This window comes from Bombyx mandarina, chromosome 12, assembly GCF_030267445.1.
Source record: "Bombyx mandarina strain Sakado chromosome 12, ASM3026744v2".
Classification (NCBI taxonomy): Eukaryota; Metazoa; Arthropoda; class Insecta; order Lepidoptera; family Bombycidae; genus Bombyx; species Bombyx mandarina.
Window position 1 is genome coordinate 9,709,322 of NC_143219.1, and position 27,068 is coordinate 9,736,389.

The 27,068-nt window shown below is 35.4% G+C and overlaps 2 protein-coding genes across 2 annotated transcripts; one reads left to right on the top strand and one right to left on the bottom strand.

The window, feature by feature from the left end:
- Window positions 1-1,208: 1,208 nt before the first annotated feature.
- LOC114244736 (ATP-binding cassette sub-family C member 10) lies at window positions 1,209-20,056 on the bottom strand. Its single transcript, XM_028176627.2, has 22 exons — window positions 19,038-20,056; window positions 18,836-18,953; window positions 18,597-18,755; window positions 17,953-18,202; window positions 17,616-17,880; window positions 17,294-17,531; window positions 16,176-16,324; window positions 15,866-15,985; window positions 15,416-15,794; window positions 15,033-15,155; window positions 14,286-14,399; window positions 13,424-13,603; window positions 12,819-12,958; window positions 12,203-12,733; window positions 11,975-12,107; window positions 10,564-10,737; window positions 8,556-8,762; window positions 6,922-7,049; window positions 5,906-5,997; window positions 5,104-5,301; window positions 4,353-4,584; window positions 1,209-3,278 (listed from the first exon to the last, which is right to left on the bottom strand). Exons 1-22 carry the CDS (start codon window positions 19,647-19,649, stop codon window positions 3,036-3,038), a joined length of 4,785 nt encoding a protein of 1,594 aa, XP_028032428.2. The 5' UTR covers window positions 19,650-20,056; the 3' UTR covers window positions 1,209-3,035.
- A 3,361-nt stretch (window positions 20,057-23,417) lies between these two features.
- On the top strand, window positions 23,418-26,109 carry LOC114244755 (coiled-coil domain-containing protein 97). Its single transcript, XM_028176652.2, has one exon. It carries the CDS (start codon window positions 24,620-24,622, stop codon window positions 25,661-25,663), a length of 1,044 nt encoding a protein of 347 aa, XP_028032453.2. The 5' UTR covers window positions 23,418-24,619; the 3' UTR covers window positions 25,664-26,109.
- The last annotated feature ends 959 nt before the right edge of the window (window positions 26,110-27,068 follow it).

Sequence of the window (27,068 nt, forward strand, 5' to 3'; positions counted from 1 at the left end):
CTTTTAATACAAAAATCATATTTATATCACACAATTATTACATACCTAATAATTCAGTCATAATGAAAGTAATAATACTTAGCTTATTTCACAGCAAAAGCTCAATTTCAAATTATAACGTTTTAAACAAAACAAGTAATAAGTAAGAATATTTTTGTCACTAATGTATTTGAAAAAAAAAGTGCGTGCGTACAAAGTACACATGTCAGAAGTGAAACTTTTTTGGCGAACTAATTTATAAGTCTTGCTTATATATATACATATCTAAAACCTTAGATTTCCGAGACTTAGAGGAAGGGAAAAAGGAAGATATGTTCCCACCAAAAATCTGTCAAATGTCAATCTCAAACTTCAGTGTTGACAGTCACATTATGTTTAGATTTCTAAATTGTAAATGACTAATATTTTGCCAATTGAATTGACTAATTTAATTTCATGCTATTTGATTAATGTTCCAAATTCTTTTCATTTCATTTCAATTCCTATTAACATTTTTCACAAAAAAAAATATAAAATATTAGGCTGTATGGTATGATAGATACATTTGCCTTTCCAGTTGGAAAAATACAACAACTACTACTACTGACATTTGACAAGTACTTAATTTCAATATAGTTTGATGTCACTTCCGTTGCATACCTGCGTGACGTTCTGTAAAAATTTTACCCTCATGCGCCTAAAGAAGTTTCACTTCAAAAAGAATAATGATTTTGTATACATGTAACAATATTATATTGATATTCTTCATGAAACAAAATGTTATGTCCTGCATTCTCAGCAGGCTGACTTGAAATACCTACTCACAAATGTTAACTTTTATTTCTAATAATATGACCTAATAAAACTATTACGGCAATATCAAGTTATATCTAAATATTAACTATAATATTTATACATTAAACTGGGGTGGAAATCTGTAGTAGTCTAACTTTAGTTAGTTTTACTAAAGTTAGACTACTACAGATAAAAGATGCAAATATAAAATTAAATGTAACGATCTGATTTACTGGGAATTCTAATTTCAAATCAATAATAACAATAATTTTAGAATACTTGTGTAATCTTATACTAAATTACTCTATTTTCATTGTATCATTAGATCAAACATAGATAGAAGAGTGTCAACTTCTACAAATAAAAATTTTACCCAAGTGGAATGAAACATGATTACTGTGATACGAGTTTGATAGAAAAAGTATACACCATAATAAATAAATAAATTTTAATTGATATTAATATTATTCAAAATAAATGCTACAAAGGTAGTTGAAACAATGGTGATAATTCAATAAACGTCTTAATGGCGCAAAATGTCAACTGCTGGGAAAACATAAACACCGCTTTTATTTTATTTAAAAATTAAAAAAAAGGTATTTTATCAAAACGTACACCGACAAATGATCCCACATAAAACACTAACCACAGTCAAACAATGCTGTCAATTTAAGGTAATTCATATTTCATCGAGTTTACATTCACCCCTCCAAGTAGGTAGTTTTCATTCGCCCTTGTAATATTCTATAGACACTTAGTTCATAAGCTTAAGTTCATGTGTCCTTTCCACGTACGTCTCAATTGTATTGCTCAATGGCCTCCCTAAACTTCAAACCGAAACGAACAATATCTTCCAGGTAAAGTAGGAATGTGATAACTAAACGTACAGTCTTCTAATCCGCCTTCCAATATACCACCAGTAAAATTTCAAACAAAAAAGAACAAAAACACACTAAGCTCCTCCAGGGGGACACCAGTGACTTGGTATTAACTATACTCGTATTTACTATAAATTGTTCAAGGTCTGTAGCCTGTCACTTGACCCTTACAAATAAATAAAGCAAACTACGTAATTACACATCTATACCTCGATTTTTTTATTACCTAGGTGCGTGGCGAGCTCACAGCCCACCTGGTATTAAGTGGTTACCCGAGCCCATAGACATCTACAAGGTAAGTGCCGCCACCCACCTTGAGATATGGTCACAACGGCTGCCCCACCCTTCAAATCGAAACGCTACTGCTTCACGACAGAAATAGGCAGGGTGGTGGTGTTGGTACCTACCCATGCGGACCCACAAGAGGTCCTACCACGAGTTTCGTCATAAAATTTTACAAGTTATGTTTATTATTTTTAATTAAAATATGGCGGTTTAATAGTTATTTTTAATAAGGTGTAAAGGAAGTTAAAAAACTAACATCGTCCATGATCATTTGAAGTATGTGGTGGTCTAACGCAAATTTATTAAGTTGAAATAGAATCATTAATGGAATATTTTAAAATAAGACAACAATGAAAAGAATGGGATTGTGTGTGTGATACATTAAATTTAGGAAGAATAGATAAAAACGGAAATAGAGAATACAATAAATTACTCGTAATTTTAGTTGATAATGAATTTAAAAGTTATATCTCATTTTAAAGTAAGCCAGTGACGCTAATTGTCAAAGACGCGTGTGGCTATATCAATTTATATTTACATCTATGTAACGTGGGTAACTATTAACTTTAGAATGAAGTGGGATGGTCTCTGCCTATGTTACCTATTAATATATTAAGACTGTTTAACCTATATTAATTAAATGTGAAACAAATGAATGGACCAATAATAACAAGACTAGTTCGAAACTCAGTCTGATAATAATTTCAGAAAAAAATAACGTAAGCCTAAAAACACTTAAATTAAAAATATACTTTTTTATCTCTACATTATCATATTCATTTTAATGCGGATCAATAAAAAAACAATATAAAACAGTTAAGATTTTGAAAATTATCAACTTTGGCGAAAATACAATCAAACATGCGCATGCTCAGGCTCATATACGATTTAATAAATAAGATAACTTATTGTGTACATTTATTGTACATTTTTACTTGAGCCATGTATATTGTTTATAAGAAAGTGCCAATATCTTTTTTTTTTATTGCCCTTGTAGGCAGGCGAGCATACGGCCCACCTGATGGTGAGTGGTTACCGTCGCCAATGGACTTCAGCAATGCCAGGGGCAGAGCCAAGCCGCTACCTACCGCTATCTATCTATGAAGCGTAGAGCATGTTGTAAAAGTAAGAGGTTTGATCGGAAAGCGCGTCGTCGGGCGTGCGCAGTTCCAGAACCTTCCCCCCGCCGAGCACGAGCACGCGCGAGCACTCCAGCACGCCGGCCAGTCGGTGCGCCACGAACATGACCGTCGCGCCGCTGAACGAACACCGAATCGTATCAAGGATCAAGCGCTCGGTATCTTGGTCGAGGTTCGCGGTGGCTTCGTCAACCAAAAGAACCTGTTTAAAGATTTTTAATTATCATTAATGTCACGTGTTTTTATAATTTCAAATGTGCGTCATTACGAAATTCATAATGATCCATCCATCCATATTGATTGTCTCTTATTGATCATATATGACGAGCTAGAACAGCGATATAATTCGATTCGTGCACATAAATAAACAATATGAATTTAATTTTGCGTTTAAACATTCCGAGTACGTCCTTACTTTGTAATCTGGTAGAGATATCTCAATTAGAATAGTGATCACATTAGCAGCATGCAGAAAACAGATTTTTCTTAGTTCTCAGACTATAAACAGTCGTTTCTACAATAATTTTAAAGATCACACACAACATGACCTCATTGTTGTTGCATTCATTAATACAATGCGATGACGTTGTGATCCGATACTATAGTAGAATTATTTTGTCCGTGCAGTTTGGGTCATAAAACAAAGCCCGGCTAGGGCGGTGAGCATGTTGCGCGGGCGCAACGCCCTTATCGATAACAGCAAATGAGTCATCGAAGGCAGGTACACGGTGGCGGGGTGGTATACGAAGGGTGGTAAGACATTGTTATCTTATGAGTCATTTGTACTTACCTGCAAATTATAGTACATTATGTCGAAGAGAAATGTGTTTTTACTAATTCGTTCTCTGATTTTCTTTAGTGACACAATGGCTATTCCTTTGTTTTGTATCAAAAGGGCAGAATTTATTCAAAATAATATTTGCACGTGTTGTTATCAACATGGTGTTAAAATTTTTCACTGAAATAAGAATAGATCCCGAAAAGTTACAAAGTGTTAATTTCTGCCGTTCTCGTTAACTTGCTGCGGCGATATGTGGTGTAAGTGTTCGATTAGTGATTTTGTCTTTCATATTTATCACTAACCCACAAAATGACAAAACTAAATACACTATCGATAACGCTTATCGACAACAATAATGCGCATCACTATGGCCGTCCATAAGACTCGTGAGTGGAAGAGAGAACGAAATACTCGCTTCACCGCTCCGATTTTTTATGACCCAAACTGCACGGACAAAATAATTCTAGTATAGTCCTAATAGGTGCAGTGCAGTACCTTGGCGCGCTGCAGCAGCGCTCGCGTGAGACACAGCAGCTGCGCGTGGCCGCGGGACAGCGAGGCGGCGGAGTGGTGCAGGCCGCCGCGGGCCGACACCGCGTCCCTCACCCCGCACGCCTCCAGCGCGCGCCACACCTCCGTCTCCGAGTACTGACGGAGCGGGTCCACGTTCTCGCGGATCGAGCCGCTGAATATGAACGGCTCTTGCGGTATCACTCCGATACGAGACCTGTGACGTCATTTTGCATTAATGGCTTCCATCGATCCTCGTACCTCATCTATATATTAATACGTGAAGCAAAAACTTTGTTCCCCTTTTTACGAAAATTGCGCAAACGGAGGAGTATGAAATTTCCCACACTTATAGAGAACATAGAGAAGAAGAGCAGAACACTAATATTTTTTTTTAAATTGTGCATTAAAAATACATTAAATCAATAAAGAAAACATTACACACACTACCATGTATTGGACACAACACGTACGTATAAATATACTCTTTGTGTATTGTCAATTGTGAAACTTTTGTTATTCTTTAAAGTCTGTGGTCAAATTGAGATCAGATTAATATTGTTTGTCTTTAATATTATTTATTTATAGTGTAGTTTTGGCGAAATCTGTATTATTATAGAAGTATAATAGTGCTTGACAATAAAACCATAATAATGTTTAAACTTTTAATTTCAATTAATTATAGTCGAATTTCGACTACTGCGGGGACCACTAGTACATTTAAATTCGTATTTACCTGAGTGAATGCAGATGTAGCTTGTGTACGTCGACGCCGTCGACTCGCACTGTCCCCCGCGAGAGCGGCGCCAGCCTGAGGAGCGCGGCGAGCAGCGAGCTCTTCCCGGCGCCAGTGCGTCCCACGACGCCGAGCTTCTCGCCGGCCCAGCTCGTGAACGACACGCCGCACAACGCAGCCGTCGCCCTCTCGCGGACACTGCGTCGAATTCACGTACAAATCGATATCATTTTTTTCACATTACCGTCAATGACTGGTTGTAGGACCTCTTGTGAGTCCGCATGGGTAGGTACCACCGCCCTGCCTATTTCTGCCGTGAAGCAGTAATGCGTTTCGGTTTGAAGGGTGGGGCAGCCGTTGTAACTATACTGAGACTTTAGAACTTACATCTCAAGGTGGGTGGCGCATTTACGTTATAGATGTCTATGGGCTCCAGTAACCGCTTAACACCAGGTGGGCTGTGAGCTCGTCCACCTAACTAAGCAATAAAAAATAAACAAAAAAAATCAGGCTAGATATATCATCCTTTCTATTTTTACTGTCACACGTACGAATCCGAAATGTGGGTCAACCGTTATAAAATTAATTAAAACTTCCGACTTATATCACCCAGACAGGTGCTGTGCATTCCTGATTTTTATCGGCACATGACATCATTTAAACACTAGGAGAAACATGAGCTCATGTACCCACTGAGTACTACAAAAAAACTTGGGGAATCATTTCATTTATGCTTAAATAAATAATTCCTATATTGCTTAACAATACTACTTGCCGAATGAAATGATTATGTATCATTTACCTGTAGTTAAGGTGGACATCATCAAACTCAACAACGCCATGTGACGGCCAACCGTATGGAGGAGATTCACCGTCGACACTCTCAATTTCAACCTAAAACGATTAAAGTGATTTAATTATTTACATACATTCCTATACACAACAATGCGCCTTATTTCAAAATAAAATCTCCAATGACTGCAAAAAGGAGTTCATACTGGAGATTTCGATACAAAAAAAGAACCTTACATAACAATACAATATATTATCTAATGTCTAATTGTACCTAATTGTCTTTATTCTAACGCTTTATTTATTACCAATAAATATTATTACCAATAGTAACTATTGCTCTACTATAATAATATGCTCTATGCACAAGCAATAAAAAATTAATAAATGTACACAGTAAACATAAATATCAAACACCTTCACATCAAGAGAATAGTTCATTATTAAAGGATTTATAAATTTATAAGAATATACAAGTTGAATGGTAGTAGTAAGTCGTGTTGTGAGTCGGTACGGGCTGCAATATTTCCTATATCTGTTGAGAAGCGCCGATGCTTTCCGATTTCAACATTTATATTGGATGACGACCGCATGTACAATACATGGCTGAAGGCATAAACGTTTTAATATCTGAATAGTTCGGGAATGATTAATTAATATCAGCTATTTAGTTCGCCATAGTTCGCAATAAAAAGGCGTATTGGAAAAATTCCCAAGAAACGAACATCATATATCTGATAGTAATTCTGGGGATAAAAATCATAAAAATGTAAATAAATATACATCACTAAGGTTCTCTTTAAAATTAAAAATCACTACACGTTTCACTGCAGCCTAATAAGATATATATTTATTACTACAACAATTTTAGTAAACGATCATATTTTCCAGTCACGTTATGTTATTGGTTAATACTTTATACCGCTTAAAAATATAGTTTGTCTTAAAAATTCCTCGTGTAAAAAAATCATCAATCAGACCCATAGATTTCTGGGAGGGTTCTCCGACTAAGAAAGTAGTACTAACCTGTCTAATATATTCTCCTACCCTTTCGACGGCTATCATTTCTCGTTCGGTTTCCGTAAAAGAATTGAGCACATTGCTCAACATCGAAGTCATGGATAGCGCGTAGGATATGGCCAGACCCACCAACCCTGTATGGTTTAACCACGATTAACATCCTTCTGACAACCTCTTCATAACTTTAAATATACAAGAACAGTTCGGGCGAATCACGATAATAATATTTCAAAGAGCCATATTTTTAATAGACCTATCTTACATCAGCAATGAGATTGATGCAGTTCGTTTATTGCTGAAGAGACTTATTAATTACCAAACGTAGCCCATTTAAAGGTCTGAATACCAAAGGCTATTATTATGCGCTAGGGTTCGGGATAAATAAAATTCTACCGAATTACAAGATAGCACTGTATTAGCACTCAGAACCCTTAAAACACTTTAAAATTCTCAATTCACTTCTTCCGCTTCGCTTCAGATGATCCGTTCGCTGTTTCGCTTCGAGTAGTTCCGATTACTAACTGACTGCGTGCCATCTCTACAACGCTTTTATAGCCGATACCACAACCCTGAATTATCGAGAATATTCCAACAAGTCGAGTAATGTGTTTCCACTATCTGACAATAGATGGTGTTGTACTTCTCGAACGTTCTAGATGCTACTAGATCCTTCGATATTCGTTCGACTATTTGGCGATAGATAGCGTTACTCTTACCGGCGTAACTATATATAGTACTTGCTGCTTAAATGGCTTCAGATGAAAGATACACTTATAACAAGAATGTTAACATGGAGGTCGATGCAGCAAGGAAAGCGATAGACTAAGAAGTTACAATTATCTGTGAGCCTTTTAAAACACTGTAACCTAGCAGAAAAGATCTTAGAGTGATAAAGGAGAGTACTTCGTTCTACATATAACCAATCCGTATTACTTTGTGAAATATGTACTGTTACGCGCTGGTGTTCGAGATAAATAAAAATTCTACCGAAGTGTAAATTAACACTGTATTAACATTTAGAAGACTTAACGAGCACTTTAAAATTCTCAGTTCACTTCTTCCACTTCGTTTCAGGTGATCCGTTCGCTGTTTCGCTTCGAGTAGTTCCGATTACTAACTGACTGCGTGCCATCTCTGCTACGCTTTTATAGTCAATACTATATCCCTAGATTTATCCAGTACATTCTGGGCAAGTCGAGTAGCTTCGATAGATTCATAACATCGAGAAGTACACCGCCATCAATAGATCAATAGATGGATAATAGTACTTTCGTTATTCGTTTGGCTATTCGGCGATAGATGGCGTTACTCTGGTGGTAGGACCTCTTGAGTCCGCGCGGGTAGGTACCACCACCCTGCCTATTTCTGCCATGAAGCAGTAATGCGTTTCGGTTTGAAGGGTAAGGCAGCTGTTGTAACTATACTAAGACCTTAGAACTTATATCTCAAGGTGGGTGGCGCATTTACGGTTGTGGATATCTAAGGGCTCCAGTAAGCACTTAACACTGTGTTAAGCTGTGAGCTCGTCCACCCATCTAAGCAATATGAAAAAAGAAACTCTTACTGGCTTAACAGTACTTTTAGTTTATCTAAAAAATGTGTAGGTACAACTGAAACAGAGAATGATACGTATGTAGTACCTGGGTCGGCGGTGTGCAGCGTCCTCTGCAGCACAGCCAGCGCGGCGGCCGCTACCACGAGCACGGCGGCGGCGGCCTGCAGTCGCAGCGCCAGCCACTGCGCCGCGCCGCTCGCGCTGAGCGCCGCACGCTGCCACGACTCCACGAGCTCGCAGCCGCGCTCCTCCCACGCCGCCGCGCCGCCCAGCGCGCGTATGCTACTCAAACCTGCATAGTGCTCCTCGTTTCAATTCATATCTATACTAATATATAAATCTACAGTGGTTTTTACGGATGTTCCGTTATAACTACTGAACTATGCATCCAATTGACTTGAAACTTGGTATCCATGTAGAAAATACATGTCCCTAATGGATAGGCTAATATTTATATGAGTGTTGGACTCCCTAATAATAATGACAATAAATAATAATGTTAATTTTAAATGCCCTAGCGAAGCGGGCGAGTACGGCTAGTTTACTTACAATCTTAAATCTAGACAGCCGTTCAATTCAAATTTATTTTATTTTTGTTGCCCGTGTATAGCAATATAGCAATATGCCTATTTGCAATCTATATCGATACTAATATTATAAAGAGGAAAGATTTGTTTGTTTGTTTGTTTCGAATAGGCTCCGAAACTACTGGACCGATTTGAAAAATTATTTTTCCATTAGAAGCCGATATTGTTCCTGATGAACATAGGCTACTTTTTTTTTTTTTTGGTTTCATGTGTGTTTTAATGTTTCCGAAGCGAAGCGAGGGCGGGTCGCTAGTTATTTATATATTAATACGTGAAGCAAAAACTTTGTACCCCTTTTTACGAAAATTGCGCGGACGGAGTATGAAAATTTCCACACTTATAGAGAATATAGAGAAGGAGTGCGGAATGTTAATGTTTTTTTTTATTATGCATAAAAAATACATTACACACACACAAACACACACTGACACACACACACACACACACAAACACACACTGACACACACACACACACACACACACACACACACACACACACACACACACACACACACACACACACACACTCACTCACTCACTCACACATGCATACTATCAGTTTATTGTCAAACTTTTCTTATTGCTTATAGTTTGTGGTCAAATTGAGAATAGATTAATAATAATTATGGTTTGTCTTTACGAATATTTGTCTAAAGTGTAGTCTTGGCGAAATCTGTGATTATAGAAGTATAATAGTCTTTGACAATACTCTTAACAGTGTACAAACATAAAATTTCAATTAATTATAGTCGAATTTCGACTATCGGGGGACCACTAGTTTTTATTAATAGACACCAGAAAAATAAATTCTACCGCAAAGTAATCTCCCGTTCCAGTCTGACGTTATTACAATGTAAGTGATGCCATTGGGAAGAGTATGATTGCCAGGGCTGTAATGAATGTAGGCTTATAAACTTGAAATAGACCAGGAAGATTAAGACAAAAGATAAACAAACTATCTTTATTTCGACTATTCAACTACAATAATAATGTTTGCATAGTTTGTTGTTGGTTCGGGCAATTAATGTGTGCTTATTCAATTCTATTAGAATTCTATTGTATCTGGCGTCTTAAGTTTGATGTAATTTAAAACAGCCGGGAAATGTATGGCCATACGTGATAACATCGGTGTTCGGTGACCAGAGACATTCATGATGTGTTAGCGCGTTACTGTTTCCCCTAATTAGTTCGTCGTATTTAGTTCTTAACTTACGCCCTATCCACTCTACTCCTTCTTTGGAAGATCCTACTTTTGGCCAACTATTGTTTATTTTATCTTTATTAATATTTCGTTACTGGCTACTAACAATATTTCATCTTATTCTAATAAGCCCCTGTAAAAACCTGTCTTACATATTTATTCTTACATATGTTCATTCTTACCAAATCCTTATTTCTCTTACTATTTCATTAATCCCTTATTGTTTTGGCCCCTGCGTGCACACTTCGCACATAGGGGTGGCGCGTCCCTGAAATTAAGACGTACAAAAGACGTACAAAACGTACCTTCGAGGGTGTCGTTGAAGTGCGTGTAGATAGGGGAGAGAGTGACGCTCTGTAGACGTTTCAGTTGTCGCGAGGTGATGCGGTAGACGCGCTGCAGCCGGTAGTACACGAAGGCGAGGGGCGCCACGCCCACCAGCAGCCACGGCAACCCGTATATTGTCACCGCCAGCGCGCCTGTGGACATCAACAGTACACATCAAGGCGAAAGAAAATATCGTCGTTGTCAAACCAAAACCTGCTATGTGTACTTTTAGAGATTTTTACTTTTTGACCTTTTCGTATAGTTCACAGCCCTATCTACGGTATAAAAAAATAGCTATCTATTGCTATAGCTGTCTATAGCTTTCATTATGATATAGTTCTTAAAAATTCAGCTTCTTATAAAATTTTATACGAAAATATTTTTACTCGTTAATTCAAAATAGAGTTTTTGCACATAGCAGATTTTGGTTTGACAGCGACGTTATGTTAAAATCAAACTATTATATTTATTTATTTAATTAGTTGCACCAACAAAGTGATCATCAATACAAAACATTGACAAATTGACAATAAGTACATGACAATTAAATTTGATTACAGGGTATGTGATTGTATTACATAATATCTTTAAGAGAACATATTTTAATATAAAATAAATTGTCTTATAAACTCCTTCGCGGCACCAATAGTTCCCGATTACCCAATTACCCAGCAGGCTTACGATACACCAAAACCAGTAATTACGTAAATTTAGTGAATTTTATTTCGAGTACCAATCCTCAGGACAGTAAGCGTGGCTTGGAGTAATAGTGGTTTCGTAGCCAAATGGCCAAACGCGCATATATCAGATTTTTGAAAACAAAGTGACATTGTAACAATATCTAACAATAACACGGGTATAGTGACCGAAAACATAATAATTAATTATAATGTAGCCAATCTTGATCACCATAAATTCAAAGATAATATTGTTATTCCTGAGCAAATTGTATAGAATTATTTATAGGTTTAGCTTAGCAATAGGTCACTGACCTTTTCGAGACCTAACCATACGTAAAATCGTGTAATCGAAGATGTGAATGCGGTTAACTTAATTAATGCTTTTGAATTTTGGCCTTCAAACATCACAACTGCATTGACAGAGTTGATTCAAGTTTTTATTTTTATTTTTTCTTTTATTGCTTAGATGGGTGGACGAGCTCACAGTCCACCTGGTGCTAAGTGGTTACTGGAGCCCATAGACATCTACAACGTAAATGTGCCACCCACCTTGTGATATAAGTTCCAAGATCTCAGTATAGTTATAACGGCTGCCCCACCCTTCAAACCGAAACGCATCACTGCTTCACGGCACTCACAAGAGGTCCTACCACCAGTAAAAGACCTCCCCAACCTCAATATATTTTACAATCTTATTATTACCACTTACCAATGAGAGAAAAGAATTGAGCCAAAAGTATATTCAAAATAAAAGGTAACGAATCGTCAACTGTATACGTGTCAGATGAAAAACGATTAACAATTCTTCCAATAGGAGTGACGTCAAAAAATTTCACCTGTGCCTAAAAACAAAAAACAAAAAGTTATCACCACTTTAATACGGGAAGTTAGTAAATACATATTATGAATTATATAATGAAACGCTTATTTCTCTCACCCTGACAATAACTTTCAAAAGCACTTTGTGTATTTTAGTAGCTGCTTTCACGCCTCCATAAGCGAAGAGGAAAGCCCTCATTACAGTGAACACAAGATTTAATCCAGCCAATCCGAAGTACGCTTCCAAGTAGAAGTTGTCGTTGTACTGTGGTATACTGATTTCTAGTGTCGCACGGGCATTAGTGAGGGTCGAGCTTAATGATGGCTCGCTGACATTGTTTTTATGCCCGTCAATAGAATGTATCAACATCATTGTCGTGTTGATGAGTTTATGAACGATGCCGTCTACAGCGTTAAAGCTATGGTCTAGAACAGTCGTGTTCTCGTGAAAATCGAACTCAGAGTCGGTCAGAGCTGTAGAATTCTTAGTTCTGTTCTTCAACCATATCGTTAGCCAAAAGAATGTGAAATTCTGCGAGACTTGCATTAGTATTAGAGATAGCGTTATTGCGACAGTGAGAAATATTCCAACTGATTTCAAATATAATCCAATGACCCAAAAACCGACGGTTCCTTCTGACACTGTTTCCTGAAAATAATTGTATTTAATTTAATTTCTAGAAAATTAATTATAAACATTATCATTTTAAAATAACTCATTGATGAACACTAACTTCATCATCCAAGCTATTTCTGCTGATGTTATCTTCATCAGATTGTTCAATCTGTTTTTGCCTAGGAAGATCGTCTCCCAAAGATTCTGAATCACTTGGCAAATATTCCTCAATATCGTGTAAGATCATTTCAGGGGGTCCTATAAAAATGTCAATACAAAATACAAATGAAAACTTATTTTTTAATATATATTTATAATATATAACATTAGTAATTAAGATGACGTATTTTTTTAGGAATTTAAATTAATATTCTCGGCATTAATTTGTGAACTCAATAGTGTTATATGCGTTCGCGCGTCGTCTGGTATTTACAACACCTACGTCACAAACATGGATGTAGTGACTTATTATTATAATTTCGAAAACTTTCGTATAAAATGCAACACACATACATAACTACATATTACGTAAAAAAATAGATTCTATCAGCCGAAAAAAGGTCCTAACCGAAGAAATAAAAATAAAGAACTTTATGCACTAAATCCTAAGGTTGGAGTAACATAACGTATTGGTCGTAATTTACGTGAATTTAGTTCAATAAATCAAAAATGACAAAATATTTTCTTTTTGAAAATGTTGTCTTATTATTCTACATTGATTACCTTCGTTAACTATACGGCCTTCATGCAGTACCAGTAGACGTGAGACTCTAGCTAGATGTTTCGGTGATTGTGCGACGAACAGTCGCGTCGTGTGTCGCAACAAGCCCATCAGGCAGTGTTGTAACACGTGCTGCGACACACGGGCATCCAGACCCGCCAACACATCGTCCAATAAGTATACTGTAGTACATGAAAATTATTAGTTATCACTAATAATTTTTACTCGATCGTATCCTATGATAAATTTGGTTCAAAATGCGATCACTGATTTTATAATTTTGTTCAAAAATTCGATCTGTCCAAAATTCATACAGACAAAATGCCTAATAGTCTGCCTAATCTGGTCTGAGTTTTCAAGCAAATAAAAAAGAGTTTTAGTTTTTTTTACGGTATGATACCGCCTCTTTTCGGGCGTACAGAGTACAAAGATAGCGATACGTTTGTAGAACATTGGGTAACCGCACTAACGTTACATAAAGCACGCTACTAGGAACAGTACTACCAACTCTACCTAACAACATGCCTTTTATTTGTTACAGATAGAATAATCTATTAAAACGGGAAACATACTATACTGAGACCTTAGAACTTATATCTCAAGATGGGTGGCGCATTTACGTTGTAGATGTCTATGGGCTCCGGTAACCACTTAACACCAAGTGGGCTATCACCCACCCATCTAAACAATATAAAAATCCGTATTCGGAACATTGAGATAAATACGGTAACCGTGCAACTCAGAAAAATTAGTATTATTATTAATATTATAATTAGTGCAATATCATTATTTAAAAAAAAAAAAAAACATTCGAAATTAATCTTTCTTATTGATGTATATATATATATTTTAGATTTTTGTTACCTTGTTTATCTTGATATACAGCTCGTGCCAAAGCGATTCTAGCACGCTGTCCTCCGCTTAGCGTACATCCACCTTCACCGACATACGCGTTCCAACCGAGTACATTTAAATCTTCTGCAATATAAATTATAAAAATAGTACCCTTATAAATACTGTAGATTAAAATTAAATAATTATCATACGGTTTTTCTGCCAATCAGATAGGAATTTACGGATGTTTCGCGAATGAAATGCGTATGATAGCGGTACCGACACATAGCTCAACATAGGCGCTACCGAACAATAATTTAGGAAGAAGTGGAGATTTGACCTTAATGATTTTTAAACTTTTTTCCCAAATGAAACATTGACGCCATCTAGTATACGTTTGACAATGCATTATATGTTGTGCAATGCTTTTTTTTTCCTACCTAAGCTGATAGCCTTGAGAGGCTATATCAGCGTCAAAAAAGTAACAAATGTATCTAATAATATAAGGTTTTTCAATATGGACGCTCGAACTTTGACAGGGAATAATGGCCATCCAAAAAAAATACGAAGATGTCATACAAAATTGGTCCACCAGGATACACCACCTACAACGGAGTCGCGGCGGCCATTTCGCTGAAAGTAAATTTTATACATAATCTTATCGAATAAGTAAAATAAAAATTGTGGCAATATCACTTATACAAGTTTTTATTTATTTTATTTTTAAGTTCGAGCGCTCCTAATGAAAAACCCTTTTTAAATATCTTCACAAAATACCTGTTAAAGCACATGCGTCGATCACCGATTTAAATTTTGTTTCGTCGTAAGGTTTCCCGAACAAAATATTATCACGAATAGTCCCACGTATTAACCATGGCTTTTGTGCTACGTATCCAAAACCTAAAAAAGATCATACACAAACACAATTACACCAATATAAAATTGAAGTTCTTCGATTACGTCAACTTTTGTCATTCTCTAAGTCATCTCCGTTGAAAGGTTCTCTGGAAGACATCGTCGCTCTCAACTATAAGTCAGCCCATTGTACTTTATTTTAAGTTGAATTTTTCTCATTCACTTTTCTGTATGTTGTTGTTATTTTGGTGTACCTAAGTGTAATAAAGTATTTTGTATTATATTAATAAAATAAAATGCATTACTGTTGAGGCTTTCTGGAAGTTGAAGATCTCCATTTTTCTTTAACATTTCACCAATGACAGCCAGCAGTAAAGATGTTTTTCCGCTACCAATAGATCCGGTCACACCTATAAATTCTTCTCTTCCAATTTCTAATGATATATCCTTCAATGTAAAGGGCGCATCTTGTCCGCCTTCTTCGGACGTGAGAGAATCACTACTTTGAATATTAAGCTTTCGTTTATTCTTATTCGACTTCCCCTTTTCTTTATTTAACTTCATATTTTCTCGTTTCATAGGTCTGGCCCACGCAAAAGTAGCGTTTCTGAATATTATTATTTTATCTTCATCTCTGTTCACGTTGACACGGTCGTAGTACTCCTCCGAATTCATGTCCGGTAACTAAAGACAAATGTTTTGGCTGTTATTTTATAGAGAACTCACGTTAATTTGATAACATTTTGCGAACTTACATCTAAAAGCTTCTGTATTCTTTTTATTGAAACCCAAGCCTCTGTGAGGCCGTTCAGGACCCAAGGAAACGCATTCAATGGAGCTATCAACATATTTATTAAGGCAACTGTTGTAAATACCTGAGGATGAGAAATAAAATGAAATATAACATTCGTCCATATCCTTAAATCTAATACTAGACTAGACTAAATGACGGAATAGTTCCTTAGTTAGTTAACTGATGATTTTGAAGCCCGATTGGTGGCGCGTGCATACAATGAGAGGCATAAAGCCTGATGTTTTTATTTATTTATTTATTAAACCACGTACAGTCGGTGCTTCTAGGGGTTGTCCCCGCAGCGCATGTGTACCAAGCGTCAGTGCTGCGACCAGCACCGGTGTTGTAGCCCACAATACAACACATACCGCGTCCAAATACTTGCGGCCTCGGAGGTAACGCATCTCTTCTGCACGTGCCCCTGCAATGACAGGTTAATTTTTAAACATGTACAATATATTTTTATTCAGGACAATATCAAAGAAATGTAATAGAAGGGGTAGAGGTCGACTGTAAAAGACATGGATGGAGTGTGTGAATGACGATATGAGACAAAGAGGAGTGAGTGTTGAGCTGACGGCTGATAGAAGATAATGGAAGAAAAAAATTAGCAGTGCCGGCCATACCTAGTGGGGTAAGGTAAAGAAAAAGAAGAAGAAAATGAAAGAAATCCAATGTATTATTAAAATTAAATAAACTTTCAAAATAAAGTACTTTATTGAGAGTTTCATCTCAGATGAGACAGTTTCTGTCTGCTTAGCTGAAGCCTTTCATACAATAAGCAACCAAACTGAAGAAGCAAACCTATGTGCTCACTTGTTGGGGAATGTTTATATTATACTTAGTGGAAACAGGCCATGCTCTTCAGTGACCACTGTTAAATGTTTGATAAACATTTATTTGTTGATACTACTCATCACTGTCACCTATTGTTACGTTTAGTGTTGATGCCAAAAAACTTCACTGAATTACCAACAACAAATGGATAAAATTTAACCTTAATCAAGTAAAAGATACAGGAGTGCATACATAACATACACATTTATTAAGTACTAGACGATGACAGAGCTTTGCTCGGCTTTTTTTTTATAACACCATCTTGTTGTGTCTTTGAAGCGGTTAGTTGCCCTCAATTAAGAAAAATAGTATTATTATTCGCCAATAGATGTCGGGAAGAGTTGATTATTGAAAACGGGAATAAAATAACATTTTCTGAAAATAAATCGTTCGAAAATAAATAAAAAATCCCCTGTATACTAAATTTTATGAAAATCGTTGGAGCCGTTTCCGAGATTCAGATTATATATATATTAATATACAAGAATTGCTCGTTTAAAGGTATAAGATTATATAAAATATTAAATGATCAATAAAATTTAAATTCACATACCTGATACTCTGTCAACAAAATAATCTTCCCAAACATGAACCTTTACAGTTCTAATTCCTTTTAGCAAATCACTGATCAAACTGACTCTGGTGTCCTTATGCTTCATCAACTCTGTGCTTAATTGCCCAATTTTATTTGCAATAAGTTTGTTTATTGGTATTAGAATAACTGAAAAGCCTACTCCAGCAAGGAAAGATAGTCCCACTTGTTGATACAATAAAAACAGTGTTATAAATAACTGAAATGAAATGAAATAAAATGAAGATTTTTAATTATAAACTAGTTGTCTATCGATTGTAAATACATAATATTTTATAAATACCTGTAATGGTATACTCCATAGAGCATGAAAACTAGGACATGAATTCACAATCCTATCAGTATCTGTAGACATAAAATTTGTTATTTCACCAACAGAGAACGCTTTAGTCAGCTCAGTTGAAGTCACACTTAATGTTTTTCTTAGAATGGTGGTGACTAGCGCACCACGCATCTTTAGTCCAATTATCGACATTAACCAATTAAATTGGACAATAAATATGGTCGATCCTAATGTTGCTATCAAAAGACTAACTGCAAAGGTATACCTAAAATCATAACATTTTGTAAGTTATTATTTTCGACTCATCTATTTTATGCGTTTTATCTTTTTATCTTACCCAATATGTTCATCAATTGTAGTATCTTCAACAAATTCAACCAACTTATTCAATAAAAGAGGTCCTGCAAAACCTGCCATATCAGATACCAATTTAAGTAACCCAATACTGTAAAACTCTACTGCAAAAACCTTATGCAGTGCTCGTAATAAGGAAACATTTTGTCGTCGTACGGGGTGGACCCGAACTCGTGATGTTGATGTTACAGGTGTTGAGGCTTGTGGCACTGTTTCACCTATAGCTCCATATCCTGTATCATTGAAAGAAACTATTAAGGTATATTTGAGATATAAACTGTTTATTTTATTAATTTTATTGGATAATGTTAATTATATCATTTTACAGTATATTATTTTCTCATAGGCAGCGGCTTGGCTCTGCCCCTGGCATTCCTGATGTCCATGGGCGGCGGTAACCGCTCGTCATCATGTGGTCCATTTGCTCGTATGCCTACAAGGGGAACAAAAAATATATATATCAGTATTTCCTTCTGGTTTTCTATGAATACATAATTAGAACTGCTTTTAAAATTTAATCTAGCATTTCTAATGTGATCATATTATTTCCAGAAAATATTCTAGTTTTGACCTCATCTTTGACCAAAAGAATTAACTGCAATATCAATAAAGTTTTTGTTTGTGTACCTGTGCTTATAAAAGGTTCATGTGGTATATCAGCATATTGTTGGTGATGATCAACATTTCCAACCAATGCTCGATCCATTCTGGCACCAATATATGAACTACGATATTCTGCTGGTATGTCGAAAAGTTCTTCGGGATCTTTTAGTTTATTCTCCAGACCTTTAGACATATATTTTAAATATGGCATCAAATCCACAAGTATTATTGTAATTAGACTAAACATTATATGCATATATTACCTTTTTGTAGCAAAGGGTTCACCCAAGTAAACATCAACTTTGAAAAAAAGCTGTTGCCCTGCATAGCTGTACCAAGAACATCATCATCTACATGGGGTATCAGTGGAGTGTACTCGCTCTATTAAAACAGATATTTAAAATACATTTATTTGCCTTTTGTCAGTACTCTAAATACACAAAACTGATATAAATTTATACTTACATGAGAGTGTTGGGAACCTACTAAGCATGGTGAGTAAAATGTTGGTCGTGAGTAATTTGAAGGAATCAGAGTTAAAAAATACAGTACGTGACAACATAATGCAGCTGTATTGAAACCTGTTTGTGAACCAGAAATGATGTTGCTACGGAGAGCTATCAGGTTTAAAAGAACTGTACAGCACCATAAAAATAATTGCATTACTGGACCTCGAGAGCTACGCCCAAGACGGTGTTTCAATGCTAAAACATATCCAAAGTGCACCAACCATGCTAAACAGGATGAACCAGCAGCAAAATAGTCTACTGGATATAGAGTGAAGTCAGGTTTGGTAGTAAATATATATATTTCTATGATCGGTATGAAGGCTAAGCCTAAAACAACAAAACTTCGAAATATTATGGCACGTTCTTGAGTTTTTTCTCGTATCACCCAATCTTTTCGATATCCAACAAAATAGCCTGATACTATAGCTATTATAAAGTACACTGGTACTTGTAAGAATAGCTCTTGAAAACACACGCTGAAGTCTTTCGTGGCATCATTCCATGGATGAAGCCCTCCAGGCCCGCACATATCTTCCCATTTCCAATTTATATTCATTATAAAAGACATTCTGGTCTTCTATTATCTCTACGATGTTCCGCAATAAGTCACAAGGGCACTGTTATAAGATTCTACTACTTATTTAATTAGAAAGGGTAAGTATGTTCTTTGTAGATTTATAAATAAAACACAATGAAACACGCAACTAATAACCATTTTTCATGTTTCGTCTTTCTATTGTTGATAATTATTGTATTTCTATTGTACGTATCGTAAGTTATCAGTTTACTGTTTAATTTTTATCTTTTTCCTTTAATTTTGAATAATATTTGTTGATTTGAACAAGCACTAGTTTACTTCTCATTGATTTGATGTTAAAAAGTTCAAAATTAATAAATCATCAAAAATAATCTATCTATAAAATTCAACAACGATATATTAAGTGTATAATCTATGACAACGATGACACTGATGACAGTGAAAGCGGAGCAGTTTTTTTAAAGGGATTTTATGACCTGGTAACTAAGACCTTTAAGTCAAGTCTTATTTTAATTTATATTCTTATTTTAATGAAAATGATAACATCGAGTGAAATAAAATGAAATGAAGGTTATTAATTTGAGACATTAATCAACTGGGATGAAATTAAATGAAATGAAATGAGATGATATAGGATGAAATATAATCTCAGTAAAGTGGTTGTCATTTACTAACATTTTTTTCAGTGGACTTTATGGAGGATCCCGAGAAGTTACGTCCAGCGGCTTTGTTTCATTTTCCCACATTTGTGCACTTTCACAGATATTAAACAGCTAATAAACCACCGTTATTACACATTTAAACCTGAAGAAACACTAAAAAGACAAAATAAAACAAATCACACAGCTTCACTCCTCGCTTTCCCGCCAAAAAGTCAACATAATAGCAAATAAAAAATAAGACAGATTAGTAAAAACAGACAGTATTATCTAATAGGTTGGGGAAAAAGTATTATCGCATTATAGTATGTATGAATTTGTAATAAAATCTCTTTGGCTATACTATTTGTATCTGGCTGGTTTTGGTATCATTAAAAGTTTAAATTTTAAAGAAGATATTTCCAAATTCAAATTAGGAAAATGTGTGATTTTTATTTATTTTTCGCATAGTCAAAATGAGTGAATCTACTAGGCTGCACTAAAAGTATCGGGAATGGAATATTTCCACTGTTCCTGGCATATTAAAATCTTTTTAATTGAAAACTCCTTGGTTTTAAAAATCTAATACCATTTATTTATTTAAAAAAAGATTCTCGGTCTTGTCACGAGGTTTTGTCAAATTTGTTTAGTCGTTGAGAAAATGGAATTGACTCGAGAAAATTCAAGAGCGATGATTTATTATGACTTTCGAAGTGGTTTAACACAAAAACAGTGTGTTGACCGAATGATTTCTGCATTTGGTGATGAAGCCCCATCCAAAACCACAATTTATCGCTGGTTTGCTGAGTTTCAACGTGGACGTGTCAAGCTCAGTGATGATCCCCGTCAAGGTCGTCCAAAAACTGCAGTCACCTAAGAAAACGTTGATGCTGTGCGTAAGCTGATTGAGGAAGATCGACATGTGACATACCGCGAAATTCAGGCAACTTTAGACATTGGCATGAGTCAAATACAAATAATCTTGCATGAACAATTAGGTGCAAAAAAGTTGTTTTCCCGATGGATACCGCATTCGCTCTGTGAAGAGCAAAAAGCGACTCGCGTTACTTGGTGCGTCAAAACTCTCGAAAGATTCCACGCAGGATCCTCACATGCTGTATACAACATTGTATCAGGTGACGAATCCTGGATATACGCGTACGAACCCGAAACAAAAAACCAGTCACGAGTTTGGGTGTTCGAAAATGAGTTAAAGCCAACAAAAATTGTTCGTTCACGGAGTGTTGCAAAAAAAATGGTGGCCACGTTTGTCTCCAAAACCGGCCATGTTACGACTATTCCGCTTGAGGGACAAAGAACGGTTAATGCAGAATGGTATGCTAGCATTTGTTTGCCACAGGTCGTTTCTGAACTCCGTAAAGAGAACTGCAACCGCCGCATCATCCTCCATCACGACAATGCGAGTTCTCACACCGCGCACAGAACAAAAGAGTTTTTAGAGCAAGAAAACATAGAATTATTAGACCATCCGCCGTACAGCCCCGACCTAAGCCCTAATGATTTCTATACTTTCCCTAAAATAAAGAATAAATTGCGTGGACAGAGATTTCATCACCTGAAGAAGCTGTGGACGCCTACAAAACGGCCATTTTGGAGACCCCAACTTCCGAATGGAATGGTTGCTTCAATGATTGGTTCATTATTATATCCTCATAATAATAATAAAATAAAATGAAAATTCGGAAGCCAGCAACGATATTGTTGTTGTTATTGTTTTTAAATTCGCCAATAAGCAGGCAAAGAGCGTGGCTTATACAGGCTAGTCTGTCATAGTTATATTTTTTTTATGTCATTAAAAAGCCGGTGTATCTCTTTTTATTGCTTTTTGGGAGTTTTGACGTCAACTCGATGAATAGCACATTGAGTGAGCGTGAATTTCCGCAGACCTTTTATCTTGAAAAAAAAAAAACAGTTATAGCTATGTTAGCCACAGTTTTATTCCAATGCCCCAACAATCGTGAACAACGATTATTGACATTTAATACACAAAACAACACCCAATTTATATATTATACATCACAATAAACTATTAAAAAAACATTATAATAAAACTTCAAGTGACGCTTAACTCGGGTTGCTGCCAAAACTCTGATCATTTAAAATAAGAATAGAGTAATGGTAGGCCATTGAGATTTTTACTAATGGAATCATTAACATCTAAAAATATTAAATAATTCATGGTTTTAAGTAATAATTATTATTATAATATATAAATAAAGAATTGAACAAAAATAAACTTAAAAGTCTGTGAATTATAACCATTAGCAATTTTTTTTCAATTTGTTGTTCAAGTCACAGACAACTCTTTCGTTTGGCAGTATATACTTTTACTATAAGGTTTACTATAAGGCTGTATGAGCTAAACCCTTTGCCTATTGACGAATTTAAAAACCATGGCACTTAGTTTTGGGATGTTATCAAATAAGTAATTAATTTTTGTGTAAAACAATGCCAGGGTGAAAGAAATGTTGATACATAAACTAAACAACGTGAAAAAATAAGACATAGTTTTTCAAGTACAAATAGTTTGGACATAAAGTTGGCCCACTTTTGGGCATTGTCCCTTCTATAGTAATGGGATCATGTCTCTACCTACAAGATGGCAAAAAGTTATCGAACAAAATGGTACTTGCATACTTTAGTTAAATGTAAATAAACTATTTTCCTGTATTAAAAAATGTTGTGAATTTTCTTAAAAAATGCGAAGAAACTTTTCTCCCAACCTATTATGTTATAAATGAGTCGTCTATTATCAAAGGTGGCAATCTGTGCATTTGGACAAAAAAATGTTATTGATATGTCAATACAGATTGATTTGAATATAATTGTCTCCTTCAAAGAATACGGTTCAAAGCCTGCATTAAATAAAGGTTAATACTTAACCTGTTATTTATCTAAGATGTCGTTCAGAAGAGTTTTGTGACTGCCAATGGAATACAAAGTCAATAATTCGTTTTTCTGATTTACCAGTCATTGTCCAAAAGTCACATTGCCGGCTTTGATACTAGTCGACTCAAATACTAAATAGCTTGTGCTATATATATATCTAAGATTTGGCTTTATGGTGTAACACTTTTGCCTTTCCAGTTGGAAAAATAAAACTACAAACTACTACTATTTTTTATGGTCTACTTTAGACGTGCGCTAATCATGTTCGGAAAAGGATTGAACATGACATCGTTCTTTAGAGTGTCGGAACTAGTTCCAGTAAACATGTCCGCGGAACTGTTTAATTCCGCGGACATGTTAAGTCTAGTAGCTGTTTGTAGCTGCTCAGTTCCGCGGACATATTAAGTCTGGTAGTTGTTTGTAGCCGTTTAGTTCCGCGGACATGTTAAGTCTAGTAGCTGTTTGTAGTGTAGCGAATCACGTATTAAATTATCATTAATTACACAATATTTTTCAAAAAAGGTATTATAATACAATTTTTTAAAAACACTATAAAAATAAATTGCCGCTGATGGCAATTATTACTATAATTATTATTTTGTAAGGTTTTTAATTTTAGGTTCATTGTTAGTTTGTTTCATAATTTATTAATGTACTATTCCACTTTGTCATAATTTCAATTAGTCTACTACTTTCATTATTTTTCAATGTATTGTACGATGCACCGGAAACTATAACCTATCAATTGTCTATTAAAATACCACGTTATTCTGATATACAACATATTGAGCTCGTTTTAGCTTTACAACCTTTTTCCCATAACCGAGATAACAATATATTTTATTTTCATTACGTAATGTAGCTAACAAAACTAGCGAAAGTGGTGAATGTTTTAAAATTCTCTAATTTTTTATTATGATTTTCTAAGAAATGGTCTACAAACACTTAAGGTTAAGTGCTCGTAAGAATGATGCATGGTCAAGGTCAAAATCCTAAGCAAAACATTTTAATTCATTCAACTATCGACTGTAACACGTAGGTCGTAGAACATAACTTCAATATTCATAAAAATGTAATGTGAAAGAACTCCACACGCAGTTGCATGCACTCGCTCCATCTCACTCCCTCGTATTAGCGCCATATTTCGCCTTATCTCTTTACGTGGACTCGTGTCGCTTCGGGACTCATTCGGGTGGACTCGCCGCGCCACGCCTCCGCGCCGCGCGATACCTATGCTCTAATCATGTCCGCATGTCCGTCATGTTCAACGCGTTCGTAGTTCCTGTATAACAGTACACTTGGAATGGAAATGGAACTGTCTGAACATGTTAATTTTGACAACTCGGATTGAATGATATAGTTCCATATGAGGACATAGTTCCAGGAACTATTTCGGTCCGGAACTACGCATGTCTAGTCTACTTAAATAATTAATACTAGAGATTTATTGTTATGACAATGGAAAAAATCAACATTAATTTAAAAAATAAATTAAACGAAAGTGAAGTGAATCCTGTAACTGATATCATTGACTACCTAGTAAGAAGTGCAAATATATCCTTTAAGAATTCCCATGCTAATGAACAACCGGTAAGGACATGTGAGAAACTGCAAATGGCCCTTGAAATTTATAAAAGATCACCTGTAGAATTCCTCATGCAATTCGGAAAATATTTAGCTCCTAATCACATAAAATACTTTGAAAATATCTCTAGCTCCAAAGATCAAACATTTAGGAATTACGTGCACTATTTGAGTGACTATCATTCGGAAACAAGCAGACGCAAGAGGATAAGGAACAGAAGATATAAGGCATTACAAAAAATGAAGATAAAAACTGATTATTTTAGTGAAAAACAAATGATGTACAGAAATCCTCTTTTATATGAGCAGTTGGTTGGGCAATATTTAACAGATGAAGAAATAAAAGAAAGAGATCGAATAACTGAAAACGTCAGTTTTCTTAACTTAATATTGGAAACTGTAGATCACAACCACATGAGAGAGGTGAAGAATGTGCAAATGCTTGAAGAAGGTATTCATGAAACACCAGAAGCTTCTGAATTTTCTTTGAATGATAGTACAAATGAAAACATAAATTTTCAACACAAAAGAAAATGGGGTGAATTCACTACCCCAGATACGAAACCTGACTATATTCCAGAAAACAGAAAACAGAGAGTTATTAGTGCTCCAGAAAAGAAGTTATTGTATGATGAGTTCCTTCAAGAAATGTATAGCAGCTTTATAGATGGTAATGATATTGACATTGATTATAAAACTATTGATAATGATGAGCAGTATGATGATTTAGAGCAGGAGTCACAAGATGCAGAAGATAAATATTTTGATTCTGAAACAAATGATGTTGAGAACTTAGAAGAACACATGCACCTTGTAGAGGAATATGGTCAAAGTAAAATAAATAATCTTGAAAAAGATGACCCTCTTGATGTGTTTATGGAGCATATATCTAAGAAGTTTCAACTGAATTAAATTATTGTTTACTAAAATGAAAAGTTCAATAATATTAAAGTAATTATAATCTTTAGGTTAATTTCCCAACCAATGTCTTTTCTTTGCTCATAAACCATCAACATTAATATCAGCTAAGGTTTCTAAGGGTCTTAGTTCAATCAGCAAAATTGAGAAGAGAGATTCATTCATAAGATGAAAAACACTGCTCATCCACACTATTTTCACATACTTTTTTGTTATGTACCATCAAATTTTGGACTCTTCTGAGCACTATAACATATATTTCTTTAAATGAGGTTTGAAAAGAATCCTCAGCAGTAGGTAGTGAGCAAGCGATGTACCTTTGAAGTCACAAGCATTAGAATGAAAAAAATAATTCGCAATAAAAAGTGATAGTATTAAAATACAGAAAAAAATCAGATCGGTCTGTCTTTAATTTTGAATAAAGACTATTTTTTATATTACTTTGTTATTTGTACTGAACAAAAATTATTATTTTCATAGCAGTAAGCTTAGGTAAGAGTTTTTGGTTGACAGCAACTTGCCTGCGTAAAATAGCAGAAGCACATAGGAATGGCTAGTACTTATGATCAACAAGATAGGTTAGGAATATTTATTGTGTTCATGTGAAGCAGGGCACCTAGTGTTGAGTGGCTACTGGAATCCAAAGATGTTACAACGGGAATGCCACTACCCACCTTTACAATTTCATTGACAATAGTGTGTATGTCATCCACAGAAATGAATTAAATTAACGTGGCTCTGGTAAGTTTGATCTGAATGGCAGATTGGCTCTCTTCTTTTTTGCCTGTAATATTTCCCTCATGAAATAACTTAATTCCAACATTTAAGATCATAGGGCCAAAATCTAAGACATGTGGGCTCCCATGTAATGTTAAGACACAAGACAGTTTTTTTTAAAACCTCGTATAGTCATATGCTCATCTGTCAACAAGCGCAATAAAAACAATTGTTCGGGCCTAAAGGATAAGAATTTATCATATCATTCAGATATGATAAGATTTTTTTAATGAAATACATACATATTGACACATATCCACGAATATTTTCCACAATACAAGGAAACTGCCGAAAATTATAATTTGCTTTACTTATAGAACGTCGATAAGCGTTCCGGCTTGAAGAATGGGACAGTCATTAGACAATTTGGTTTTCTTTAGCTTAACACCAGGTGGGCAGTGAGCACGTTCAACCGTTAATCTAAAAAAAGTAGTTAAAAAGTGTTTGTATGCAATTTTAAGTAAAAAATATATCACTTACTTACTGGAGGTAGGACCTCTTGTGAGCTTGCACGGGTAAATACCACCGCCCTGCCTATTTCTGCCGTGAGGCAGTAATGCGTTTCGGTTTGAAGGGTGGAGCAGCCGTTGTAACTACACTGAGACCTTAGAACTTATATCTC